General features: G+C 42.3%; 1 protein-coding gene across 1 annotated transcript; it reads right to left on the bottom strand.

Moving 5' to 3' along the window:
• Nucleotides 1-240: 240 nt before the first annotated feature.
• Nucleotides 241-24,241, bottom strand: LOC100586364 (zinc finger protein 675). The gene is given in 5 exon segments (XM_004089253.2): nt 241-399; nt 401-1,859; nt 9,063-9,158; nt 10,277-10,403; nt 24,038-24,241. Coding segments are annotated over 5 exon segments (1,773 nt in total). The 5' UTR covers nt 24,041-24,241; the 3' UTR covers nt 241-311.
• Nucleotides 24,242-24,746: the final 505 nt, after the last annotated feature.

Genomic DNA, 24,746 nt, shown 5'->3' with positions numbered 1-24,746 from the left:
CGGTGGCTCACGCTTGTAATCCCAGCACTTTGGGAGGCCAAGGCGGGCGGATCACGAGGTCAGGAGATCGAGACCACAGTGAAACCCCATCTCTACTAAAAATACAAAAAATTAGCCGGGTGTGGTGGCGGGCGCCTGTAGTCCCAGCTACTCGGAGAGGCTGAGGCAGGAGAATGGTGTGAACCCAGGAGGCAGAGCTTGCAGTGAGCCGAGACTGCGCCACTGCACTCCAGCCTGGGCGACAGAGCGAGACTCCGTCTCAAAAAAAAAAAAAAGAAAACCATTTAGTCTTTGACACATTCTTTACATTCCTAGAACTTTTCACCAGTATGATTTCCTCTATATTTAGAAAAGTTTGAGGTGTTGTCATAATAATTGTCACATATTCCAGTTTTGTAGTTTCTCTCCAGTATGAATTTTTTTATGTTTAGTAAGGTTTGCAGATTGGTTAAAAGCTTTGTCACATTTTTCACATTTATAGGGTTTCTCTCCAGTATGAATTATCTTATGTTCAGTAAGTTTTGAGGATCGGCTAAAAGCTTTGCCACATTCTTCACATTTGTAGGGTTTCTCCCCAGTATGAATTCTCTTATGTGTAGTAAGGGATGAGGAGTGTTTAAAAGCTTTGCCACATTCTTCACACTTGTAGGGTATCTCTCCAGAATGAATTTTCTTATGTTCAGTAAGTTTTGAGGACTGGATAAAAGCTTTGCCACATTCTTCACATTTGTAGGGTTTCTTTCCAGTATGAAGTTTCTTATGTTCAGTAAGTTTTGAGGATCGGTTAAAAGCTTTGCCACATTCTTCACATTTGTAGGGTTTCTCTCCAGTGTGAATTCTCTTATGTGTAGTAAGGGCTGAGGAGTGTTTAAAAGCTTTGCCACATTCTTTACATTTGTAGGGTTTCTCTTCAGTATGAATTTTCCTATGTTCTGTAAGATTTGAGGATCGGTTAAAAGCTTTGCCACATTCCTCACATTTGTAGGGTTGCTCTCCAGTATGAATGTTTTTATGTTCAGTAAGTTTTGAGGATCGGTTAAAAGCTTTTCCACATTCTTCACATTTGTAGGGTTTCTCTCCAGTATGAATTCTCTTATGTGTAGTAAGGGTTGAGGATTGGGTAAAAGCCTTGCCACATTCTTCACATATGTAGGGTTGCTCTCCAGTATGAATTTTTTTATGTGTAGTAAGATTTGAGAACTGGTTAAAGGCTTTGCCACATTCTTCACATTTGTAGGGTTTCTCTCCTGTATGAATTATCTTATGTGTAGTAAGGTGTGAGGACTGATTAAAGGCTTTGCCACATTCTTCACATTTGTATGGTTTCTCTCGAGTATAATCTTTTTTATATTCAGTAAGGTTTGAGAATTGGTTAAAAGTTTTGTCACATTCTTGACATTTGTAGAGTTTCTCACAAGTATAAATTCTTTTATGTTTAGTAAGCTTTGAAGATTGGTTAAAAGCTTTTTCACATTCTTCACATTTGCAGAAATTCACCTTGGTATAATTTCTTTCATGTCGAGTTAGGTGTGAAAGCATGCAAAATGATTTGCCACATTCTTTACATTTGAAAGGTTTATTTTCCATATGTTTTATCTTATGTCTATCTGAATGTGAAAATTTATTAAAGACATTCACATATTTATCACATTGAAACATTTTGCTCTGCATAGTTGGTAAACATTGGTTAAGTCCATTATAACCTCCCTTGTGCACCTTACATTCATCCATACGTTTACAGCCTTTTAACTCAAAATTATCATTTCCACATTTTTCATATCTTCTCAGTGTCACTCTTTCAAAAGAATCTTTTATGTTCTGCTCTGGCCAAAACTCTTGGGCAAAATGAGAACACATTACTGAAAGAAATAAAAATAATACATTACTTTACAGACTCAGATAAATATACTTTCCAAGCCTAACTTATAAAATTACACAAACTACATCAGCAAGATGGCATCACAGGCCATAATTAAGTGTATGCATTGCCCCAGGTGAGCACAATGCAAAGAGCCACATAGAAAAAAAAAAAAAAAATCTGTCACATTTACCCAACACAGCTTTTTCTACTCCCCAATATAACATAAATGTTTTTAGAAGTAAATTACAGCCAGGTGCAGTGACTCACACCTGTACTCGCAGCACTTTAGGAGGCTGAGGCAGGCAGATCACGAGGTCAGAAGTTCAAGACCAGCCTGGCCAACATAGTGAAACCGCATCTCTACTAAAAATACAAAAAAAAAAATTAGCCGGGCATGGTGGCAGGAGCCTGTAGTCCCAGCTAATTGGGAGGCTAAGGCAGGAGAACTGCTTGAACCTGGGAGACTAAGGTTGCAGTGGGCCGAGATCGCACCATTACACTCCAGCCTGGGTGACAAAGCAAGACTCTGTGTCAAAAAAAAAAAAAAAAAAGTAAATTGCAAACTTCAATTATTTACATATAGAGGAATACCTGAGAGTGGATAATTTATAAAGAAAAAAGGTTTATTTGGCTCATAGTTTGGCAGATTGCACAAAAAGTGTGTGCCAGCAACTGCTTCTGGTGAGGGTCTCAGGAAGCTTACAATCATAGTGCAATGCACAGATTAACTGGACACATCACATGGTAAGATACAAAGCAAGTGTGAGGTAAAGAAGCCAGGTTTTTTTTTTTTTTTTAAAGAACTAGCTCTTACTTGAATTAACGGAGTGTAAACTTACTGATTAACAAGAGGATAGTGCCAAGCCATTCATGAGGAACTTTCCTTCATGACCTAAGCACCTCCCACTAGGTCGCATATTCACCTTCTATCAGGACCCAAATCAACAATGATGATTACACTGCAATATGAGGTTTGGAGAACACAGACATCCAAGCCATATCACAGACCAAATAGGCTTAACAGACCTGTACAAACCTTTTTAATCAAAAGCAAGAGAATACACAATATTCTTATTTGCACCTGGTGTATTCTGTTAGGACACAAATCAAGTCTTATTAAATTTAAGAATGCTGGCTGGGTGCAGTGGCTCATGCCTATAATCTCATTGGAAGACCCAGCTGGGCCAGAAATTTGACACCAGCCTGGGCAACATAGTGAGACCCTGTTTCTACAAATAATCAAAAAATTAGCCAGGCATGGTAGCAGCCATGGCATGTCTGTAGTGCCAGCTACTTGGGAGACTGAGGTAAAAGGATCACTTGAGCCTGGAAGGTTATGGCTGCAGTGAGCCAAAATTATGCCACTGCACTCCAGCCTGAGTGACACAGTAAAATCTTCTCTTTAACAGCAACAATAAATACATTTAGGAAGACCAAAATTATAAACATTTTCTGACCAAAAGTGAATAAAACAAAAAATTAAAAGCAAAAGTAAAATTGGCAAATTGAAAAATATATGAAAATAAAAGTCTTCAACATATTCTTGGCTCAAGGGCCAAAACACTTAATTTTTCAAAAATGTCAATGCAACCAAAAGTGGTGAACAAATTCAACATAATCTCTATAAAAATCGCATTAGCACTGGCTCATGCCTATAATCCTAGCACTTTGGGAGGCTGAGGTGGGCAGATTACCTGAGGTCAGGAGTTTGGGACCAGCCTGGCCAAAATGGTGAAACCCCTTCTCTACTAAAAATACAAAAATTGGCTGGGTGTGGTGGCATGTGCCTGTAGTCCAAGCTACATAGGAGGCTGAGGCAGGAGAATCACTTGAACCCAGGATGCAGAGGTTGCAGTGAGCCAAGATAGTGCCACTGCACTCCAGCCTGGGTGACAAAATGAGACTCCATCTCAAAAAAAAAAAAAAGGTACACATACACACACACACACACACACACACACACCGGATTATTCAGCCTTAAATAAATCTTGTCACATTTTAAGATAAACTTTGAGAATATTATGTCACCTGAAGTAAGCCAGTAACAAAATGATGGATACTATATGATTCCACTTATGTGAGATATCTTAATTAGTCACACTCATAGAAAGTGCAAGGGTTTTTGTCAAGGGCTGGAGGGAGGATAAAATGGGCAGTTGTTAATGGGTATTGAGTTTTAGTTTCACAAGATGAAAAATTTATAGAAGTCTTTTGCATAACAGTACAAATATACTAAACATGCCTGAAATGTACGGCTTTTTTTTTGAGAGAGGTTCTCACTCTGTCATCCAAGTTTGAGTAAAGTGGCACAATTATGGCTCACTGTAGCCTCAAACTGCCAGGCTAAAGTAATCCTGCACCATCGATCTCCCAAAAAGCTGGGACCACAGGTGCACACCACCATGCCTGGCTATTTTTAAAAATTTTTTGTAGACAGAGAATCTCCATACATTTCCCAGGCTAGTCTCATACTTTTGGGCTCAAGCAATGCTCCTGTCTTGGCCTCCCAAAATCCTGAGATCAAAGATGTGAGCCACCACCATGCCTGGCTCTGAAATACACACTTCAATAGATTTTAGATGGTAAAATTTATTTTATGTGGTTTTACAATTAATTTTTTTAAAAGAAAAACTGGAAAAAATACAGAATTATAAATCTTTACATAAATCACAAAAGTGTTTCCCTCACACAAAAGAAATATATATTTATTATCAAACACATAGTGAAAATAAGACTATCTCACCAGGTGTGGTGGCTCAGGCCTTGTAATCCCAGTACTTTGGGAGGCCGAGGCAGGTGGATCACCTGAGGTCAGGAGTTGGAGACCAGCCTGACCACATGGAGAAACCTCATCTCTACTAAACATACAAAAAATTAGCTGGGCGTGGTGGCACATGCCTGTAATCTCAGCTGCTTGGGAGGCTGAAGCAGGAGAATCGCTTGAACCTGGGAGGCAGAGGTTGCAGTGGGCGGAGATCACGCATCACACTCCAGCCCGGGCAACAAGAGTGAAACTCCATCTCAAAAGAAAAAAAAAGACTATCCCCATGACTAATCACTTAGACAAGATAAAACAATCATTGAAAATCAGCTAAGAAAGAATACATACAAGATAAGCCATAACCAAAATTGGGGTCATATTTATAGATAAACACACATATGTAATCTGATTGGGATAGATATATGGCTGATTTATTTCTTAATTAAATCCCACAGACTTAAAGTGTACAAACAATTGCAAATGTCTAAAATGGTAAAACAAAAAAACACAATAAACAGATGTCAAACTCAAAAAACACACTAATATGGAATGGCAAAACCATAATAAGAGAAACATTTATTCATAAAATCTTGCAGGCAACACTGATGTAGCATTAAAAATAATGTGTCTAGGCCAGATGCAGTGGCTCACGCCTGTAATCCCAGCACTTTGGGAGGTGAGGTGGGCGGATCACAAGTTCAGGGGTTCGAGACCAGACTCGGCAACATGGTGAAACGCTGTCTCTACTAAAAATGCAAAAAAATTAGCCAGGTGTGGTGGCACACACCTGTAATCCTAGATACTCAGGAGGCAGAGGCAGGAGAATTGCTTAAACCCAGTAGGCAGAGGTTGGAGTGAGTCGAGATTGCATCATTGCACTCCAGCCTGGAAAACAGGAGCAAAACTCCATCTCGAAAAAAAAAAAAAAAAGATAATTTTGGGGCGGGCTCGGTGGCTCACACCTGTACCAGAACTTTGGGAGGCTGAGGAGGATGGATCACGAGGTCAGGAGTTCAAGACCAGCCTGGCCAACATGGTGAAACCCTGTCTCTACTAAAAGTACAAAAATTAGCCAGACATGGTGGCGTGTGTCTATAGTCCCAGCTATTCAGGAGGCTGAGACAGGAGAATCGCTTGAACCTGGGAGGTGGAGGTTGCAGTGAGCAGACATTGTACCACTGAACTTCAGGCTGGGCGACAGAGCAAGACTCTGTCTCAAAAAAAAAAAGAAATTTTATGTTTTAAATATACACTATTGTCACACAAAACAAAACTGCTGTAATCCAACTTTAGAAGCAAAAAAATTGCCTTACATTGCTATATATATATAAAATGCTAAATACATATAAATGTTAAATATATAAAAAATATATGTTGCAGAATATGGTTAGAGTGTCTGATATATAAAACAAATATCTGTGAATAAATAATATTATTTAGATATAGGCTGGACAAAATGGGTGCAAATCATAGAACTCTTTTTTCCTACATCAAGCCTAAATTTATAAGTAACAGTTTTAGTAAATATGGAGTGCCTACAAATTATCTAATTTACTTTAGGCATTACATGTAAATTCTAGCATATTGTTCTAAATTTCTAAATCTAAAATTACAGACAAAATTGAAATAGAAAATGGAGAATAAAAATGTATAGCAGGAGTGAAATCGGTAAGATGGGAGAATAAAAGGTGCCGTATTTTGTTATCTCCTGCACAGCAAGACAATTTGTCAGCCATCCCTGACAAAAATGCCTTTATGAGATAGCCAGGCATCATGGCTCACACCTGTAATGAAAGATACATGGTATATTAAGTTTAGAGAATTGCTCCAGGTTAGGATTTCAAAATCAGCCTGAATTATGTATGTAGCAAGACTCCATCTCAAAATAAGTGCCTTTGAGAGCTTTGAGATCCAGAGAGAGGGAGTTGTGGAACTCTGATAAAGCCCAAGATTTAAAAGTCTTCTTTTCAGAAGGCAGGCCCTCATTCAGGTGCAAACTACCGGATCCCTGCTCTTAACTACAGACTAGGAAATGGTCCCACTGAGAATTCTGAACTTACTATGTAACCATCCCAAACTCCTCCCAGCCAAAGTCTGGAAGAGATACTGCCTTTCCAGAGGCCTGGAGGAAGATACCCATTTATAGCCATGCGGGCTGGCCTACAGACCTTAGCCTTTACTGTGGTCCCTGAAGCAGTTCAATGACTCAGTTCCAGCTCGCTGAGCCACAGTTTATGGTCAGTTCTGCCTATATAGAAACCCACACAGTGACCTGGAAAGATCCCTTCTGGTACTTGCTGAAAGCCAGCCATTCACATTTTGATATAAGGCCCACCAGATGCAGACCCTACTGCAAAAATCTGCCCTAGTGTCTGCCCTACAGAGCAAAATCCCCTGCCAAAATTCAGTCTGTCCAAAATGGGAATTTAAACTACCCAAGTTTTTTAGGACAGGCCAACTAAAGGTAGACCCTAGTGCAGACCCAGCAGCCTTGTGACAAAGCTACAACCCCCTCTCCACTACAAACCCAGAGGGCATCCATCACTGAGGGTCCAACAAAAGATCTTTACCTTCTGAAACCAGTTTATAAAAACTTGAGGTGTTTTCTCCTTCTGTACACAGATGCCAATGCAAAACTATATTGTGCCCATTGTCAATGCTGCTAGTTTAACATAACACTGAAAGTACTGGCAGAAGAATTAGTCAAAAATGAAAAAGAGCAATTGAAATTGAAGACACATAAGTAAAAAGTTGCTGGCTGTAGCTCATATGATCATATATATATAAACATAAACAGTGCATTAAAACTTGTAAATACACTCAGTAAATCAGAAAAATATAAAACTAACATACAAGTTAAGGTTCCATAAACTTAAACTCTCTGATAAAATAAGGAAAAAAAATCTTATTTACAATAGCATTAAAATAATAAATTTCTGAGAACAAATTTAACCAAGGAGGTACAAAATCTTTACAGTGAGAGATATATCAGTGAAAGATATTAGAAAAGACATAAACTTGAAAATATTTTATGTCTATGAATTGAAAGAATAAATACTGTTTAAGCGCCATGTTATCCAAAATGATCTATAGATTCAATAGACTCCCTATAAAAATTCCAGTGGCATTTGTTTTTCACAGTAATAAAAAATATAATTCTAAAATTTAAATGAAACTATGATATACTTTAAATAGCCAAAGCAAGCCTTGAGAAAAAAGAACAAAGCAGAAGGATATCATACTTTATAATTTTCTTTTCTTTTTTTTGAGACGGAGTCCCGCTCTATAGCCAGGCTGGAGTGCAGTGGCACAATCTTGGCTCACCGTAACCTCAACCTCCTGGGTTGAAGCAATTCTCCTGCCTCAGCCTCCTGAGTAGCTGGGATTACAGGCATGTGCCACCATGCCTGGCTAATTTTTTGTATTTTTAGTAGAGATGGGGTTTCACCATGTTAGCCAGGTTTCCAAACTGCTGAATCAAAAGAAAGATTTATCTCTGTGAGATGAATGCACACATCACAAAGCAGTTTCTCAGAAAGCTTCTTTCTAGTTTTTATCTGACCTCCTGATCCGCCCACCTCAGCCTCCCAAAGTGCTGGGATTACAGGTGTGAGCCACCATGCCTCGCCCTTGAGCTGCTGCACCCAGCCCTTTATAATTTCAAGACTACATTTGAAGACTATAGAAATACAAACAAATAAAATGTGTAGAAAAATGAAAAAAAAAAAAAGGGTGGGGCATAGTGGCTCACACCTGTAATCGCAGCACTTTGGGAAGCCAAGGCAAGCAAATGACCTGAGGGCAGGAGTTTGAGACCCGCCTGGCCAACATGGTGAAACCCCACCTCTACTAAAAACACAAAATTAGCCAGGCGTGGTGGCACGTGCTTGTAATCCCAGCTATTTGGGAGGCTGAGACAGGAGAACTGCTTAAACCCAAGAGGCAAAAGTTACAGTGAGTCGAGACTGTAGCACTGCGCCCTAGCCTGGGCTACAGATCAAGACTCTGTCTCAAAAAAAAAAAAAAGAAGAAAAGAAAACAATAGAAAAGAAACCACTTCTCACACGTTTCAGACATGATGAAAAAAAGAACTTAAAAAACCATTTAACAGTTTCTCAAAATTAGGTAGATATTTCTGTGCCTCCAAAAAAAATGAGTAAGGATTCAGATTGCACAGTCTCTTGTATGCCATGAAGAGGACAATGGTTCTCACTGAAAACTTGAAGGAAAATTACCAAAAACACAAACAGAAACCTTAGAGAATTTAAAAGCATAAGACAGAAAATGCTCAAATGTGAGAGCATAAAATACTCAGGCTTTCCAGAAACTATTTCCTTTAAAACATGGCTTCCCAAATCACATTTTAAGGGCTGGCTTTCTCTTTGACCTTTGGACCTCTCATCAGTGTCACCTGTTGTATTCACTTTCATTCTCACTTACCTGGTGGTTCATCTACCATCTCATGTCTCTTCATAGTCAAAGGCTCTTTTTCTTGCTTCAGACAGGTGATCAGGTCTTGCTTAGAGACAGCAATACCTGTTTTATTAAAAAATAAATAACATGAATCTTGCTCATATTCTCCAATTACCAACCTAGTAATGTGCTCAGTAAACAGAATGTAATAGAATAGTCTAGTAAACTAATCCCAAAATACTGACTTATAACAGAAATTTTTAAATACTTAGAAAATATTCTAAATTTGTAGGTTCTTAATTTCACTACCCAGTACTACTGAATCAAAACTTGGTGTTGGCAATTAGATTTTAAGTTGTGGGCAACAATATTTTATGCCACTAAACTTCTGAAATTACCACCAATCTAGAGTGAAGGACACAGATCAGCTCAGGAATGTAAGTTCAGATCAAGATGAAACATACTAAAGAAATTATTCTCTATACAGACAAACCCTTAAGATTTTCTTAAAAACAGGGATCTGAAACTCATTTATGCAAAGCATACATTACCAAAATATATTCTACAAAGAAGAGAAATGAAACCTTTACGGTATATTAGAAACTATATAGGCCGGGCGTGGTGGCTCACGCCTGTAATCCCAGCACTTTGGGAGGCCGAGGCGGGCGGATCACGAGGTCAGGAGATCGAGACCATCCTGGCTAACACGGTGAAACCCCGTCTCTACTAAAAATACAAAAAATTAGCCAGGCGAGGTGGCAGGCGCCTGTAGTCCCAGCTACGCGGGAGGCTGAGGGAGAATGGCGTGAACCCCAGGGGGCGGAGCCTGCAGTGAGCCGAGATCGCGCCACTGCACTCCAGCCTGGGTGAAAGAGCGAGACTCCGTCTCAAAAAAAAAAAAAAAAAAAAGAAACTATATGTTGGGACAGGCATGGTGGCTCACACCAGTAATCCCAGCACTTTGGGAGGCCAAGGCAAGTGGCTCACCTGAGGTCACCAGCCTGGCCAACATGGTGAAACCCTGTCTCTACCAAAAATACAAAAAAAATTAGCTAGGCATGGTGTCTCACGCCTGTAGTCCCAGCTACTTGGAAGGCTGAGGCACAAGAATTGCCTGAAGCCGGGAGGCAGAGGTTGCAGTAAGCCAAGATCGCACCACTGCACTCTAGCCTGGCGACACGGCCAGACTCCATCTCAAAAGAAAAAAAAAAAAAGAAACTCTGTGTTTAAGTTATCCTTACCCAGGAAGACCAGGTTTCTGTAGTTCTCTAAAATCACATTTTTATATAAATTCCTCTGTGCAGTGTCCAGGCATTGCCATTCTTCCAGAGAGAATTCTATGGCCACATCCCTAAATGTCAACAGTCCCTGAAAAACACATACACACAAACATATTCACCAGGTAGCCAACAGAGATTATAATTTGACTCAAGGTAAAATGAGACTAAAGAGAACAGGTTCTGACTTATAGGAGTGACTGAAATTATCCAATAAAATCATATTTTTTACACAGAAATATTTCCTAATGTGTTCTCTCACCCTGAGAAAACAGAGTGGCACAAGAGCCACAACCCCAGTGTATATATAATAATTTTCTAAATAATAACATATATAATAGGTCAGGCACAGTGGCTCACGCCTGTAATCCCAGCACTTTGGGAGGCCGAGGCGAGCAGATCACCCGAGGTGGGGAGTTCCAAGACCCACCTGACCAACATGGAGAAACCCAATCTCTACTAAAAATACAAAATTAGACAGGCGTGGTGGCGCATGCATGTAATCCCATCTACTCAGGAGGCTGAGGCAGGAGAATCATGAGAATGGCTTGAACCTGGGAGGTGGAGGCTGTGGTGAGTGGAGGTTGCAGTGAGCTGAGATCGTACCATTGCACTCCAGCCTGGGCAAAAAGAGTGAGACTCTGTCTTAAAAAAAAAAAAAAAAACATAATTAAGGGCATAAACACAAACATGTACCTTTTTGAGTGCTTCACAAGCTTCTGTGTAATAAATGCTATCTTGTTTAAATAATAGCTAATTGAGAACACAGATGGAGCCTCAACATTTGATGTTCTCCATTTTTACTAAGGACCCCAGGTTTTCCCAATAGAAAGCTTGAGTTAGCTACACCTTCCCATGTTCAATAGCCACAGGTAACATTTTTAATACTGCAGATTATAAAATAATGGTGAGAATTCTGCATGGCATATAAGAAGCCATGATGTAGAGAAGGCTCTGGTATATAGAAAAGAAGCATTTTTTAGAGACTCCTGACTATCATAAGAGTTTGTAGAATTAGTTAAAACAAACTCATTAGGGAAAAAAAACCAAAGTAGAGAAGTCAAAGTTTGCAAGTACTAAACGCATGGCATTCCAGGAGGCAGAGCAGACACAGCTCTTGAGCTGAGACATGTTTAACTGAAAAAAAGCCATTTTTTCCTTTCTCTGAAAATTCTTTTCAGATGCGATTCTCTGGACAAATTACACCTGCATCTGGAGACTATGCCTTTAAAGGTATCAGCACCACATGTTTACCTGCTACCACCACACTCACAGTCAGAAGGACTAAGACTCACAGAAAAAGTCCACCCATTTCTGTCCTTCATACCAGAAGCGATTCAGGAACCATGAGCTGCTCCACAGAGATAAAAGTAAAAGTTTCTTTTCTTCTGTCCTCAGGTGCCCTCCCCTGCCATGGACACCAGTAATTTCTGCTACAGCAATGAAAATATGGGCTACACTTTCCTGTCACTACCAAACCAAACAGAACCAGCCCTTTGACCATTCTTTAGAGCAAAGGTGGAACTTAACTCTCATGAATATATCTTGAACCCCTCATACTTGATTTTGGCCTCACGTTAGAGTCACATGAGGCAGTTAATTAAAACAACATGGGCAGGAACAGTGGCTCACACCTGTAATCGCAGCACTTTGGGAGGCCGAGGTGGGCAGATCACTCGAGGCCAGGAGTTTGAGAACAACCTGTCCAACATGGCACAACCCCATTTGTACTAAAAATACACAAATTAGCCAGGCATAATGGTATGCGCCTGTAATCTCAGCTACTTGGAAGGCAGAGGCAGAAGAATCGCTTAAACCTGGCAGGCAAATGTTGCAGTGACCTGAGGTCGCACCACCGTACTCCAGCCTGAGCAACGGAGTGAGACTCCGTCTCAAAAACAAAAAACAAAACATGATACCTCCGCCCAGAAGAATAAACAGACCTGTGGATAGGGCACAAGTAGATATTTCTGCAAACTGGCCATGTAATCTTAATTAGAAACCTGGGCTGGGCATGGTGGCTCACACCTGTAATCACACTTTGGGAGGCCAAGGCTGGGGGGATCACTTGAGGTCAGGAGTTCCTGACCAGCCTGGCCAACATGGTGAAACCCCGTCTCTATTAAAACTACAAAAATTAGCCGGCCAAGGTGGCACTTGCCTTATAATCCCAGCTACTCAGGAGGCTGAGGCAGGAGAATCGCTTGAACCCAGGAGGTGGAGGTTGCAGTGAGCTGAAATCGCACCACGGCACTCCAGCCTAGGCACCTGAGCAGGACCCCGCCTCAAAAAAAAAAAAAAAAAAAATCAAATCAAACCACTTAGCTGGGCATTGCCTTTAAAGCTTTAATGAGCTTAAAAAATACTTGGAAACTGTGACTCCACTCTCTGTGATGTAATTCTGCAGACTTAGGGTTCATGAGTGGTTTTTTCGTTGTGTGTGTGTGTGTGTGTGTGTGATGGAGTGTCGCTCTGTAGCGCCGGCTGGAGTGCAGTGGCACGATCTCGACTCACTGCAACCTCCGCCCCCTGGGTTCAAGCGAGTCTCCTGCCTCAGCCTTGAGTAGCTGGGATTACACAGGCGCCTGCCACCACAAGCAGCTAATTTTTTGTGTATTTTTAGTACAGGCAGGGTTTCACCATGTTGGTCAGGCTGGGCTCAAACTCCAGACCTCTAGTGATTCGCCCAACTTGGCCTCCCAAAGTGCTGGGATTACAGGCATAAACCACGGCAGCCAGCCATTAATGGGTATTTTAAACCCATTAATGTTCCCTATCAATGCTGACATTGCTCTTCTGGGGCTCGTGATTAGCATTAGAGAAAGCAGGCACAGCATGGAGTCCCTTACACTCAGCACTCTTGTTACAACACAAATACTTCTCAAATGAAGACTACCAATTTTCATATTCTTTGCTGGCTCCTTAAAGTTTACAGAATAAACGGAAGGCAGCAACGTCTAAATAAGTCTGCATTTGGAAACCATGAGGTACACATGTACTAATGAGGCAGGAGAATAGGGTCTGGAGGCAGGGAACCTAAGACCATTTCACACCAAATTCCTAGGCCTAAATGGAAAGGAAAACTAACTTTCCATGCCTAAGTAACAAAAAGACCAGTGGCTATTGCCTTTGCAAATCCCCATTTTTCTGTGAGGCAGATAGGAAATTGGCTGCCCACAACCAATCAGACTGATTGTGGGCTGAGTCTCCATATGAATAAAAATGACACTTTCTAACTTCACCTTAGCCTCTGATTGGTTGCTTTTGCAATCAATCGGATATTTGCAGAGGATTGTGACCTTTGTAACTTCGCTTCAGCCTCTGATTGGTTGCTTTCTGCAACCAATCAGAGCAATTGTGGGCCACCACTTCATTTACATGAGGTGAGCACCAAGTGGCCAATGGGAAACCTCTAGGGGATATTTGAACCCAAGAAAATTCTGTGTCTGGGACCTTAAGCCATTGTTCGGGCCCACTTTCAACACTGCAGAGTGTAATTTCATTTTCAATAAACCCGTTTTGTTCCTTTGTTGCTTCATTCTTTTCTTGCTTTGCTGTTTCATCCAATTCTTTGTTCAAAAGGCCAAGAATCTGGACAACTTGCAGTCAAGACCCTCTACTGGTAACTTACTTTAGTGAGCTAGGCAGGAGAGGGGGTAGGCCCAAAGTATGGGACTTAATTTTTCCCTTTCTCCTTTTACATACAGGGAAGTCTTTCTTTCTCTTTCTCTCTTTCTCTCTCCTCCCCCCTCCCCCCCACCTAAGGCCACTTTTTGATGAAACTGAAAGGTTTCCACGTGGAAGCGCCTGACTACCACCTCACAGTTTGGGTGAGGGACCCGAGACCTTGCTTTTGTTTGTTTTTCTGAGTCCTGTTGTTTTTGTCCTTTTTCTGAGATCTTTTCCTTTTCTCATTTTTCAGTCTTTCAGTAGCCATTTTCTAGTAGCTGTTGGTAACTGAGTGGAACTAGCCAGAGCCACTCTCTGATGTGAAGGCCAACGAGCAAACAGAGCTGCCTGTCCTGCCTAGAAGGGGGAAAGGTTTTCTATCCTTTCTGGTTATAGTCCCTGATCCCTACATATGACACAGTTGGCAGCGGGCAGTTCACCCAGGGTGAACTCACATGTTTCAGGTGACTTAAACCTTCTTTTCTTTTCTTATGCTAAATTCTTCCCTTCCCCTACTCAACTAGCTATGGACAGAAAACCCACCTAGCTATGCAAAAAGGTTATGTAAGTCAGAGGGTCCAAGCATGTTGCAGGTGGTCTGTGAGGTGCATGGTGGAGGGGGGGAACTTATGAAAGAAAATGTATTAAAGAGTTGCTTTAAATGGGATAGATAAACCTTAAAAAAAGCTCATAGTAGGCCAGGCGCGGTGGCTCATGCCTGTAATCCCAGCACTTTGGGATGCCGAGGCAGACGGATCATGAGGTCAGGAGTTCGAGACCTGCCTGACCAACTAAAAATACAAAAAAATTAGCCTTGCGATGTGGCACGCACCTGTAATGCCAGCTACTCAGGAGGCTGAGGCAGGAGAATCGCTTGAATCCAGGAGGCAGAGGTTGCAGTGAGCCAAGATCATGCCACTGCACTCCAGCCTGGATGACAGATGGAGACTGTCTCAAAAATAAAATTTAAAAAAAAAACAAAAAAAACTCATAGTAGGTCATCAGTGGTAGAGCGAACCATTCTAAAGTGGTGCTGGCACCTATCTAAGGTCAGAGCCATCTGACAGACTAAGTCTCGGGCCTAATGAGGGGATGCTCCCAGAGACCCCAGTCTGGGCCAAGAATTTTTCCAGGGAGATGCCCCAGGAAAAATTTGGGTCACCTAATGAGCCCTCTACTTTGCAAAGTCCTCTTTTTTTTTTTCTAGATCACTATGAGCAACTCTCAATCTATTTCACCTGATTCCACTGTGGGCCACTCTATTTCCAATTCTGATTCCCTGCTTGGCTATATCTTCCACCATTAGAATCAATTTGATCCTGACAATCTAAAGAGAAAATGTATAATATTTTTCTGCAATACTGTCTGGCCCTATTATGAGTTCAGAACGCTGGGCAGTCAATGGTAGCATTAATTATGACACTATCCTGCAATCAGGCCTATTTTGTAAGAGGCAGGGCAAATAGTCAGAAATCTCCTATGTACAGCCCTTTATGACCCTATATCAAAACCTAACAATCGGTGAAACTCCCAGAACCTACCCCCCAAAGGAAAGTTCTAAGGCAGAAGTGGATATTATAGATAATCTTTTACAGGGCCACCTGGTTCTGAGGGTGAGCAGCGACCATCCTTGCCAAGCGACCCCTTGCCAAGTGCTTCTAAGGCTAAAACTCAGGAGCAAACACCGGGGACCCTACAAGTTCCCCTCATACTCAAGGGGGAACCCTGTATTGAACTCTCTCTCCAGCCCTGCTACCTCTTAGGGTAGCAGGAACTAAGGGGCCAGTCCTAGTGAAGGTCCCCTTCTCTATAACTGATACACAACAATGTAAGGAGAAGCTAGGAAGCTATTCTGAGAATCTTGGGAAATTTGCTGATGGGTTTCAAACTTTGATCTCTCATGGAGAGATGTTCAATTTATTCTAGCAACCTGTTGCATCCCTTCAGAAAAAGAACAAATCTTTGAGGCCACCCACCAGGAAGCGGACGGATTATTCACCTGAAACCCTCAGGGCAATCACTCAGGACCAGAAACAGTTCCCACTACTGATCCTCATTGAAACTACAACACCACTGTGGGAAACAACCAGGCTAAATTTCTTGAGGGTCTCCTTGGAAGAATGAGAAAGACAATAACTAAGGCAGAAAATTATGATAAAGTACAGAAGGTTACACAAAGTAAGAAGAAAAATCTAGCCATGTTTTATGGCAGGTTGGAGGAAGTCTTTTAAAAAATATACTAATCTAGGCCGGGCGCGGTGGCTCACGCTTGTAATCCCAGCACTTTGGGAGGCCGAGGCAGGCGGATCACGAGGTCAGGAGATCGAGACCACGGTGAAACCCCGTCTCTACTAAAAATACAAAAAAATTAGCCGGGCGTGGTGGCGGACGCCTGTAGTCCCAGCTACTCGGAGAGGCTGAGGCAGGAGAATGGCATGAACCCGGAAGGCGGAGCTTGCAGTGAGCCGAGATTGCGCCACTGCACTCCAGCCTGGGCCACAGAGCGAGACTCTGTCTCAAAAAAAAAAAAAAATATATATATATACTAATCTAGTCCCTTCCTCTCCTGAAGGGAAAATATTAATGGCAAAGCATTTTATTAGCCAATCTGCCCCGACATTAGACATAAGCTCCACAAGCCACAGATGGGGCCACAGACTAATCAAAACCAGCTTCTTGATTATATGTTTATGGTGTATAACAATTGTGACCTGAAGGAAGGAAAAAGGAAACAGAGTGAAGAAAAACAGCAAGCCAAAATTATGGCAGCCATCATTGGTGATGCCCTGAATGCCCAAAGAGCATCTAAGGAAACTCTGAAGGGCCATAAAGATAAAGCCAGCAGAGACTCTTGCTTCAAATGCAAGAAAAGTGGGCACTGGGCAAAGGGATGTACTAAGCCCCTGCCAGGCCCCTGCTGTCATTGCAAAGGTACCAGTCATTACCCCTGGAGAACTGACTGCCCCTGTGCCACCATGAGGTTGGGTCAGAAAACTCTAGCAGTGCAAAAGGAGGAATTAGATGAAGACTGAAGGGGCCTGGAATCTTCCTCACTGCCCGTCTAGGAACATCGTAGCAACTATATCATGCCCAACTCAGCCGTTTATTTAGTTGCTAGTCTAGACTAAAAGTTCCTGGATGATAGGGACCATGACTGCTTTATCTATTTATCTAATGGTCATATGAAATGGAAGCAATTAGTTTATCTGAGTCTCCAGACCTCTTCCTTGTTTTTCACCTAAGTACCAGGAAACTGGAGAAACTCTCATCTGAGTACCAACCAAAGACATCTCTTGTATGGGGGGAGGAACAAACACAGGATGACTTATTTCTCTTGCATTGAGACAGAATCAGAATTAACCACTCATGTCAGCCTTACACAATTCTGTTCTGGACATTTGCAAATTTCTCAAAGATGCCTAGGTGATTGTGAGAGGGTTCTCAGTGCCCCTGAGCTGGTGGCCCAATGATAAAATAGGGATGAGAGACTCAGGCTAAATGAAGAATGGAACTGTCCTGGTAGAGCTCCAGAACTTGAATTGCATGTCCTGATTAGTTAGCTCTTGGGTGAAAAAAAAAAAAAAAAAAAAAGGACAAGAATATTCTACTCCAGTATCACATTTTATGGGTAGGTATAGTTTGGTCATGGCACTGGATACCTTGTAGTCTTAACCTCTTACTCTGAAGATGCTTGTTTACACTTACAGATTCTGTAGAAAGTCATTGGACAGATCTGAGAAGTTCAAAAAGCCGCACCCTCAAAAAGGGGTTTTAACATTTCTATGTTGACATCTCACAATGCAGAAAATGTCTCCTGTATGTTTTCTGTACATTCTCAATCCAAAGCCTAACCTTGACTTGTGAATCCCAGACAGAGGTTAGACCTTATGTGCAGATTCTACGTCAGATAAACCTGGCTCTGCATTCTTGTGTGTCACAGAAAGTGGAGTACAATCAAAGGAGAGGTCCACTCACAGAGGCTGCTCTAGCTCATTCTAAATGATATTTCTACCTAAAAGGAAAAAGCTGAGGCAACATAAATATAAATAGACAGTTTTGGGGGGACCAAGCTTGAGGATTATAACATGAAAGCAAAGACTCAAGTTGCCTGCAATTTATACTTTGCTTACTACCAGTTACAAGTGTATTTGTAAAGGTAAAAAGAGGACAGAGGCTGGTCCCTCTTTGGGCTGGTACAAACTTGTTTGTCAGAAATTCTTATTTACAGGAATAACATTAATTATTGATTGGATATACATCATTAAGGTTTAGTGTCCAGTGTGGCATTATTAATTTAATTCACAGCTACTGGTGGCAATAGCAAACAGTTTCAAGGGATGAATACATATAGTTGAAAGTGGGGAGAAAGACATAATTGTGCTCTCATTTTAATGTTTCTTCAAGTTTGAAAACTAAAAGGACCTGCATTTCTCAGTTATAAGTGTTTTAATTTCAAAAATTTCAAGATCTAGATTCAGAATTTGGAGCTGCAGATTTAGGTTCTGGATGGATAAGAATATCAGCAGGTGTTACCTGCACATTTGTAAGCATTTCAGTAACAGGAGGAAGTGGAAAGTGGAGATTCTCATGTCTACTCAATGCACACCTGTTACTCTAATTGAGTTTGTGGGCCCCATCGTCTCTAAATCAGTTTCAGGTCTGAAGATACAAGAGTAACTGAAAGAGGTAAAATGGCTGATTGCTGCCCTGTGAAGTTCGTAGAAATCTGGCCTAGCCCCTCTAGAAGTGACTGTAGAGGACTATAGATACCAAATAGGAGAGACAATTCTGCCTGCATATTTAGGTGACAGAATGCACTTTGCAGCAAATTTGGGAGTTGACTGGAAGCCTGAGAGGGTAAGCCCACTCTAGAGTAGATCGTGGTTGGCACCTTATATGTTTCTATCATATCTGGTCATTCTAAACAGTGTTTGGGAAATATCATTAAAATAAAGATTTTCTGGTGTGGGACAAGGGGAGGGAGAGCATTAGGACATATATCTAATGCATGCAGGGCTTAAAATTAGATGACAGGTTGACAGGTGGAGCAAACCACCATGGCACATGTATAACTGTGTAACAAACCTGCACGTTCTGCACATGTATCCCAGAACTTAAAGTATAATAAAAAAATAATAATAATAAAAGAAAAAATTTTCTCCAGCCCCAGAGAAACTCCACAATGATAGAACATTAAGAAAACTGTTGGCTGGGAACAGTGACTCATGCCTGGAATCCCAGCACTTTGGGAGGTTGAGGTGGGTGGATCACCTGAGGTCAGGAGTTTGAAACCAGCCTGGCCAACATAGTGAAACCCTGTCTCTACTAAAAATACAAAAATTAGCTGGGTATGGTGGTGGGCACCTGTAATTCCACCTACTCAGCAGGCTGAGGCAGAAGAATTGCTTGAACCCAGGAGGCGGAGGTTGCAGTGAGCCGAGATCAAGCCACTGCACTCTAGCCTAGGCGACAAGAGCAAAACTCTATCTCAAAAATAAAATAAAATAAAACAAAAATAAAAATAAAATCCTGAGTCACGAAGAATGCCAAAATATGTTAATATGATATACATATATTTTTAAAAAGCAGAGAAAATTATCTACATATAACCTAAATGCTTGAAGAAGTGAGAGATGGGCAGGCCACAGTGGCTCACGCCTGTAATCCCGGCACTTTGGGAGGCTGAGGTGGGCGGATCACATGAGGTCAGGAATTCAAATCCAGCCTGGCCAACATGGGGAAACCGCATCTCTACTAAAACCACAAAAATTAGCTGGGTGTGGTGGCGGACATCTGTAATCCCAGCTACTCGGGAGCCTGAGGCAGAAGAATCACTTGAATCTGAGAGGCGGAAGGCTGCACTAAGCCAAGATCATGGCACTGCACTCCAGCCTGGGTGACAGAGCAAGACTCTGTCTTAAAAAAAAAAAAAAAGAAAGTTACGTAGTAAACAATTAGTCTTATAAGAACACTTCTAGGAAGTACCAAATTTCATCTCATAACACTTAGCATTAAATTCAGAAATCAAGATCATAGGATATAGAACAGATATTCACTGTCACAAATTTATGGTGCAAAAAGAGGAACTATGTTTTCATGAATCTATGTAACTCATCAATTATCTACTACATTTTCTGGTGGAAATGTATTTAATTTTTACAGCCAAAAAGGAAGAGAGATTGTCTCGCTCTGTCACCCAGGCTGCAGTGCAGTGGTGCGATCTCGGCTCACTGCAACCTCCGCCTCCCGGGTTCAAGCGATTCTTCTGCCTCAGCCTCCGAAGTAGCTGGGACTACAGGCATGTGCCACCATGCCCGGCTAATTTTTGTATTTTTAGTAGAGATGAGATTTCACCATATTGGCCAGGCTGGGCCCAAACTCATGACCTCGTTATCTGCCCACCTCAGCCTTTCAAATGCTGGGATAATAGGTGTGAGCCACCCCACCTGGCCCTTATTCTTTTCCTTGGTAGGATTCTAACAGCTAAACCTTGGAATTCTGTTTGAAATTACCCAGCCATAAACACAATTGACAAATTTTCTAAACTCACTCTGGGAAAGAAAAAGGTAAATAAAAACTTTTAACAAACAGAATACATAATTAGATTTTTGTTTCTGAAACCCAACTCTTACATGCTCTTTGCACATATTTTCTTACCTTTCAAATACTACTAATAAAATGCAATTTACATTTAAAAAAACTAAAGTCACCAGCGGGGCATGGTGGCTCACGCCTGTAATCCCAGCACTTTGGGAGGCTGAGGCGGGCAGATCACGAGGTCAGGATATGGAGACCATCCTGGCTAACACAGTAAAACCCCATCTCTACTAAAAATACAAAAAAATTAGCGGGGCGTGGTGGTGGGCACCTGTAATCCCAGCTACGCAGGAGGCTGAGGCAGGAGCATGGCTTGAACCCGGGAGGCGGAGCTTGCAGTGACCCCAGATCGTGCCACTGTACTCCAGCCTGGGAGACAAAGTGAGACTCCGTCTTAAAAAAAAAAAAAAAAAAAAAAAAACACTAAAGTCAAAATAAGTGCACTAATCTTTTCAAGGTGACAAACCTAGGGAGTGGCAATGCTGATTAGAAAACAGATGTGTGGGGCGGGCGCGGTGGCTCACGCTTGTAATCCCAGCACTTTGGGAGGCCGAGGCAGGCAGATCACGAGGTCAGGAGATCGAGACCACGGTGAAACCCCGTCTCTACTAAAAATACAAAAAAATTAGCCGGGCGTGGTGGCGGGCGCCTGTAGTCCCAGCTACTCGGAGAGGCTGAGGCAGGAGAATGGCGTGAACCCGGGAGGCGGAGCTTGCAGTGAGCCGAGATTACGCCACTGCACTCCAGCCTGGGCGACAGAGCAAGACTCCGTCTCAAAAAAAAAAAAAAAAAAAAGAAAACAGATGTGTCGGCCCAGTGGAGTGGCTCATGCCTGTAATCCCAGCACTTTGGGAGGCCAAGAGGCGCGGATCACCTGAGGTTCGGGAGTTCGAGACAAGCCTGGCCAACACAGGAAAACCCTGTTTCTACTAAATATACAAAATTAGCTGGGCATGGTGGGGCATGCCTGTAATCCCTGCTACTCGGGAGGCTGAGGCAGGAGAATCACTTGAACCTGGGAGGTGGAGGTTGCTATGAGCCGAGATGGCGCCATTGAACTCCAGCCTGGGCAACAAGAGCGAAACCCCATCTCAAAAAAAGAGAAAACAGATGTGTCTAATTCATGTGTCAAGTCAGGCCACCAATCACTTGAGAGATTCTCCCACCCAATCCTGCTCACTTAAGTGCTCAATGATCACCCTCTCACTGCACTATGCCTCAGTGACTGACCCAAGTGCATTTTACTTTGCAAGTTTTTGCATCATTTCACTGAGGTCACTTTTGTCTTTTGAAATGCTATTTTTTCTTTCACAAATCTTAGACAATCCAGGGGACAGAAATCATTTCTGTGTTTTTCCCTCAATACCAGCATCTGATTGGCTGACCAGCAATATGTCTCCAAGAAATGGAAGCTGGGTTGAGTAAAAGCAATCTTAATGTCTCAAGGGTTAGTTTTTCTTTTTTTGACCTGGAGTTTCATTCTTGGTGCCCAGGCTGGAGTCCAGTGGTGCGAACTTGGCTCTCGACCTCCGGAGTAACTCGGACTACAGGCAGGCACCACCACGCCCAGCTAATTTTTTTGTATTTAGTAGAGACGGGGTTTCACCATGTTAGTCAGGCTGGTCGCTAACTCCTGACCTCAGGTGACTCACCGCCTCAGACTCCCAAAGTGCTGGGATTACAGGCGTGCGCCACCGTGCAGGCAAGGGTTAGTTTTTCAAAGGAAGAGCGCGGGGGAGAGTCCTATCAGTCCAAGGGCATCCATCTGTTCCACTGAGAGGCTACACTCCATACCTCAGGTTGTTTTATGAAAGAAAATAACCCAGTATTCACTAAACACTAGAGCAGACATAGCCATGGTAGATATATTGGTTTATTCACAGAAACTACTGAAGCCCAGAACCAGAAAAAACTGAAGGTGGCTGAGGGCACATCACCCACAAAGTTTCCAAAGGGAAACCCTGACTCAAAAATATTCTGATACCATCTCTGTGCCTAGAGAAGATTTTTTAAAATGAGGCGAAAAGATTATTTTACAATACGGTGTCAGGGAACTGTTCTTTTTCTTCTCATAAAAAATATTTTCAAACAGAAAACGATTTTTTTAAATGCCATTAAACGTCAAAAATGCTTAGTTAAAATACAGTATCTAAGGTGTACAATAAAAGACAAATAGTTGATAATGTGAATTAGAAAGGGGAAGCTGGCATTTGAGAATGTGAGAAGAAACTGGAAATTTAGTATTTTACTGCAAGTCATAGTTAGTCTGGAGGAATGGGATGAGGGGTAGGTTTGAGACCCAGCTTGAGACAACTGTGAAAAATGCAGGGGAAAATCAGTCCCCTGTGGAGTGTGAAAATAACTAAGTAGCAGACAATTAGACTGAGGTTACTCTAGTCCCTGGGTTCCTACTTTTTAAAAACTCTAACTCAAATGCATTTTTTTGTAAATTACTGAATTGAGGGAAACAAAATTTAGGCTTAACCAATCATAAACTGCCAATTAACCTCTGATTACATAACCAGGAAATGTCCACCTTAATCGTACAAATCAAGTAACTATGAACTGTACCTAACCAATTATTTCATTTGGTTTTCTTCATCATGTACCTTTAAAAGTCTTTCCTTCAAGCTGCTCTCATAAGTCACAAGCTCCAAACCACAGCTGAGTGCTCCACAATTTTTGAATCACTCTTTGATTAAATTCTCCAATATTTTTGTGGTGACCCCCATAATTTATTTATTTAATTTACTTATATATATTTTTTGAGACGGAGTTTCGCTCTTGTTGCCCAGGCTGGAGTGCAATGGCGTCATCTAGGCTCACTGCAATCGCCACCTCCCGGGTTCAAGCGGTTCTCCTGCCTCAGCCTTCTGAGTATCTGGGATTACAGACATGTGCCACCACGCCTGGCTAACTTTGTATTTTTAGTAGAAACGGGGTTTCACCATGTTGGTCAGGCTAGTCTTGAACTCTTGACCTCAGGTGATCCACCTGCCTCGGTCTCCCAAAGTGCCGAGACTACTGACGTGAGCCACCGCGCCCGGCCCTCCCATAAAATTTTAATGGGAGAAAACAGGAACTGGGAACCCCACGGACCAAAACTCTTCCAATTAATGAACCCGCACCCTGAGTCAGGATTCTCCAGTGACGCCTCTCCCGTGGTCCCTGCACAATCTGAGAGAGATGCGGCGCTGCCGGTACAGAGCTACCAGAGAGGGCTACAGGCCAGGGCACGCACAGTCACTACGCAGAGAAGAGACGGGACGCCCCGGGGCCTGGCTGTCAGCGCGCCGCCATCTTATGGCTGCAGGGGACTGAGGCCGAGCTGGGGAAGGAGAACTCGGGGTGCAGATCGTGGAGCTGACTGCGGGGAGGCCTGAGTCCCGCCATAGCCACTTCCCACCGGTTCCAACCAGCCCCTTTCCCCTCTCGGGATGTCGCACCCGGAACTCTCACCATTTCTAGGCTTCCAGGGGGTCCTGGAGTCTTAGCTGTGGATCTCCCAATTTCTGCAGGTCACAGGCCCACAAACGCTGGACCTTTACAAGTAGAGGACACAGAGCAATGAAGGCGAGACCTGGAGCTCCGGCTGCAGCGAGAGACAAAGGCGCCGCCAAATCCCGGAAGCCATCTTGTCTGCTCCAGCTGCGTGCCTGATTGGACGGTTCCCAGCCCAGCGTGCCTGATTGGACAACGTTTAAGGTCCTGACCCTTCAGGCCCTGAGTGACAGAAGATGTGATCAGACACTGGGCTGGGTGAAGAGTGACAGCCTACGCTGCAGCCTTTTCAGCCAGGGCTTCCTCTTTTAGCTGAGCCAGGCCCATCCCAGAGGGTATTTGTAGTTAACCTTGTGTATAAGGTCATATACATTTATAAATGATATATGGTTACTCACAAATAAAAATAATATAATAATAATTATTTTAGAATTTCAGATTTTATGACCTTCCTGGCTTCTGGTCCTTTTAGTAGGCAGCCTGAGAATTTTAAAAAGAGGCAATCCTCAAATAAAATGTGAGCTACATGTGAATTTTAAATTTTCTAGTAGTCAAACTTTAAAAAGAAAAAAACAAGTGGAATTGATTGTAACAATCTAATTAACCCAATATATCCAAAGTACTATCATTTTAATATGAGAGCAATATGAAATTATTAATGAAACAC

The sequence above is a fragment of the Nomascus leucogenys genome, chromosome 10 (assembly GCF_006542625.1).
Source record: "Nomascus leucogenys isolate Asia chromosome 10, Asia_NLE_v1, whole genome shotgun sequence".
In the NCBI taxonomy this organism is placed as follows: domain Eukaryota; kingdom Metazoa; phylum Chordata; class Mammalia; order Primates; family Hylobatidae; genus Nomascus; species Nomascus leucogenys.
This window is presented reverse-complemented; position numbering and strand designations above follow the sequence as displayed.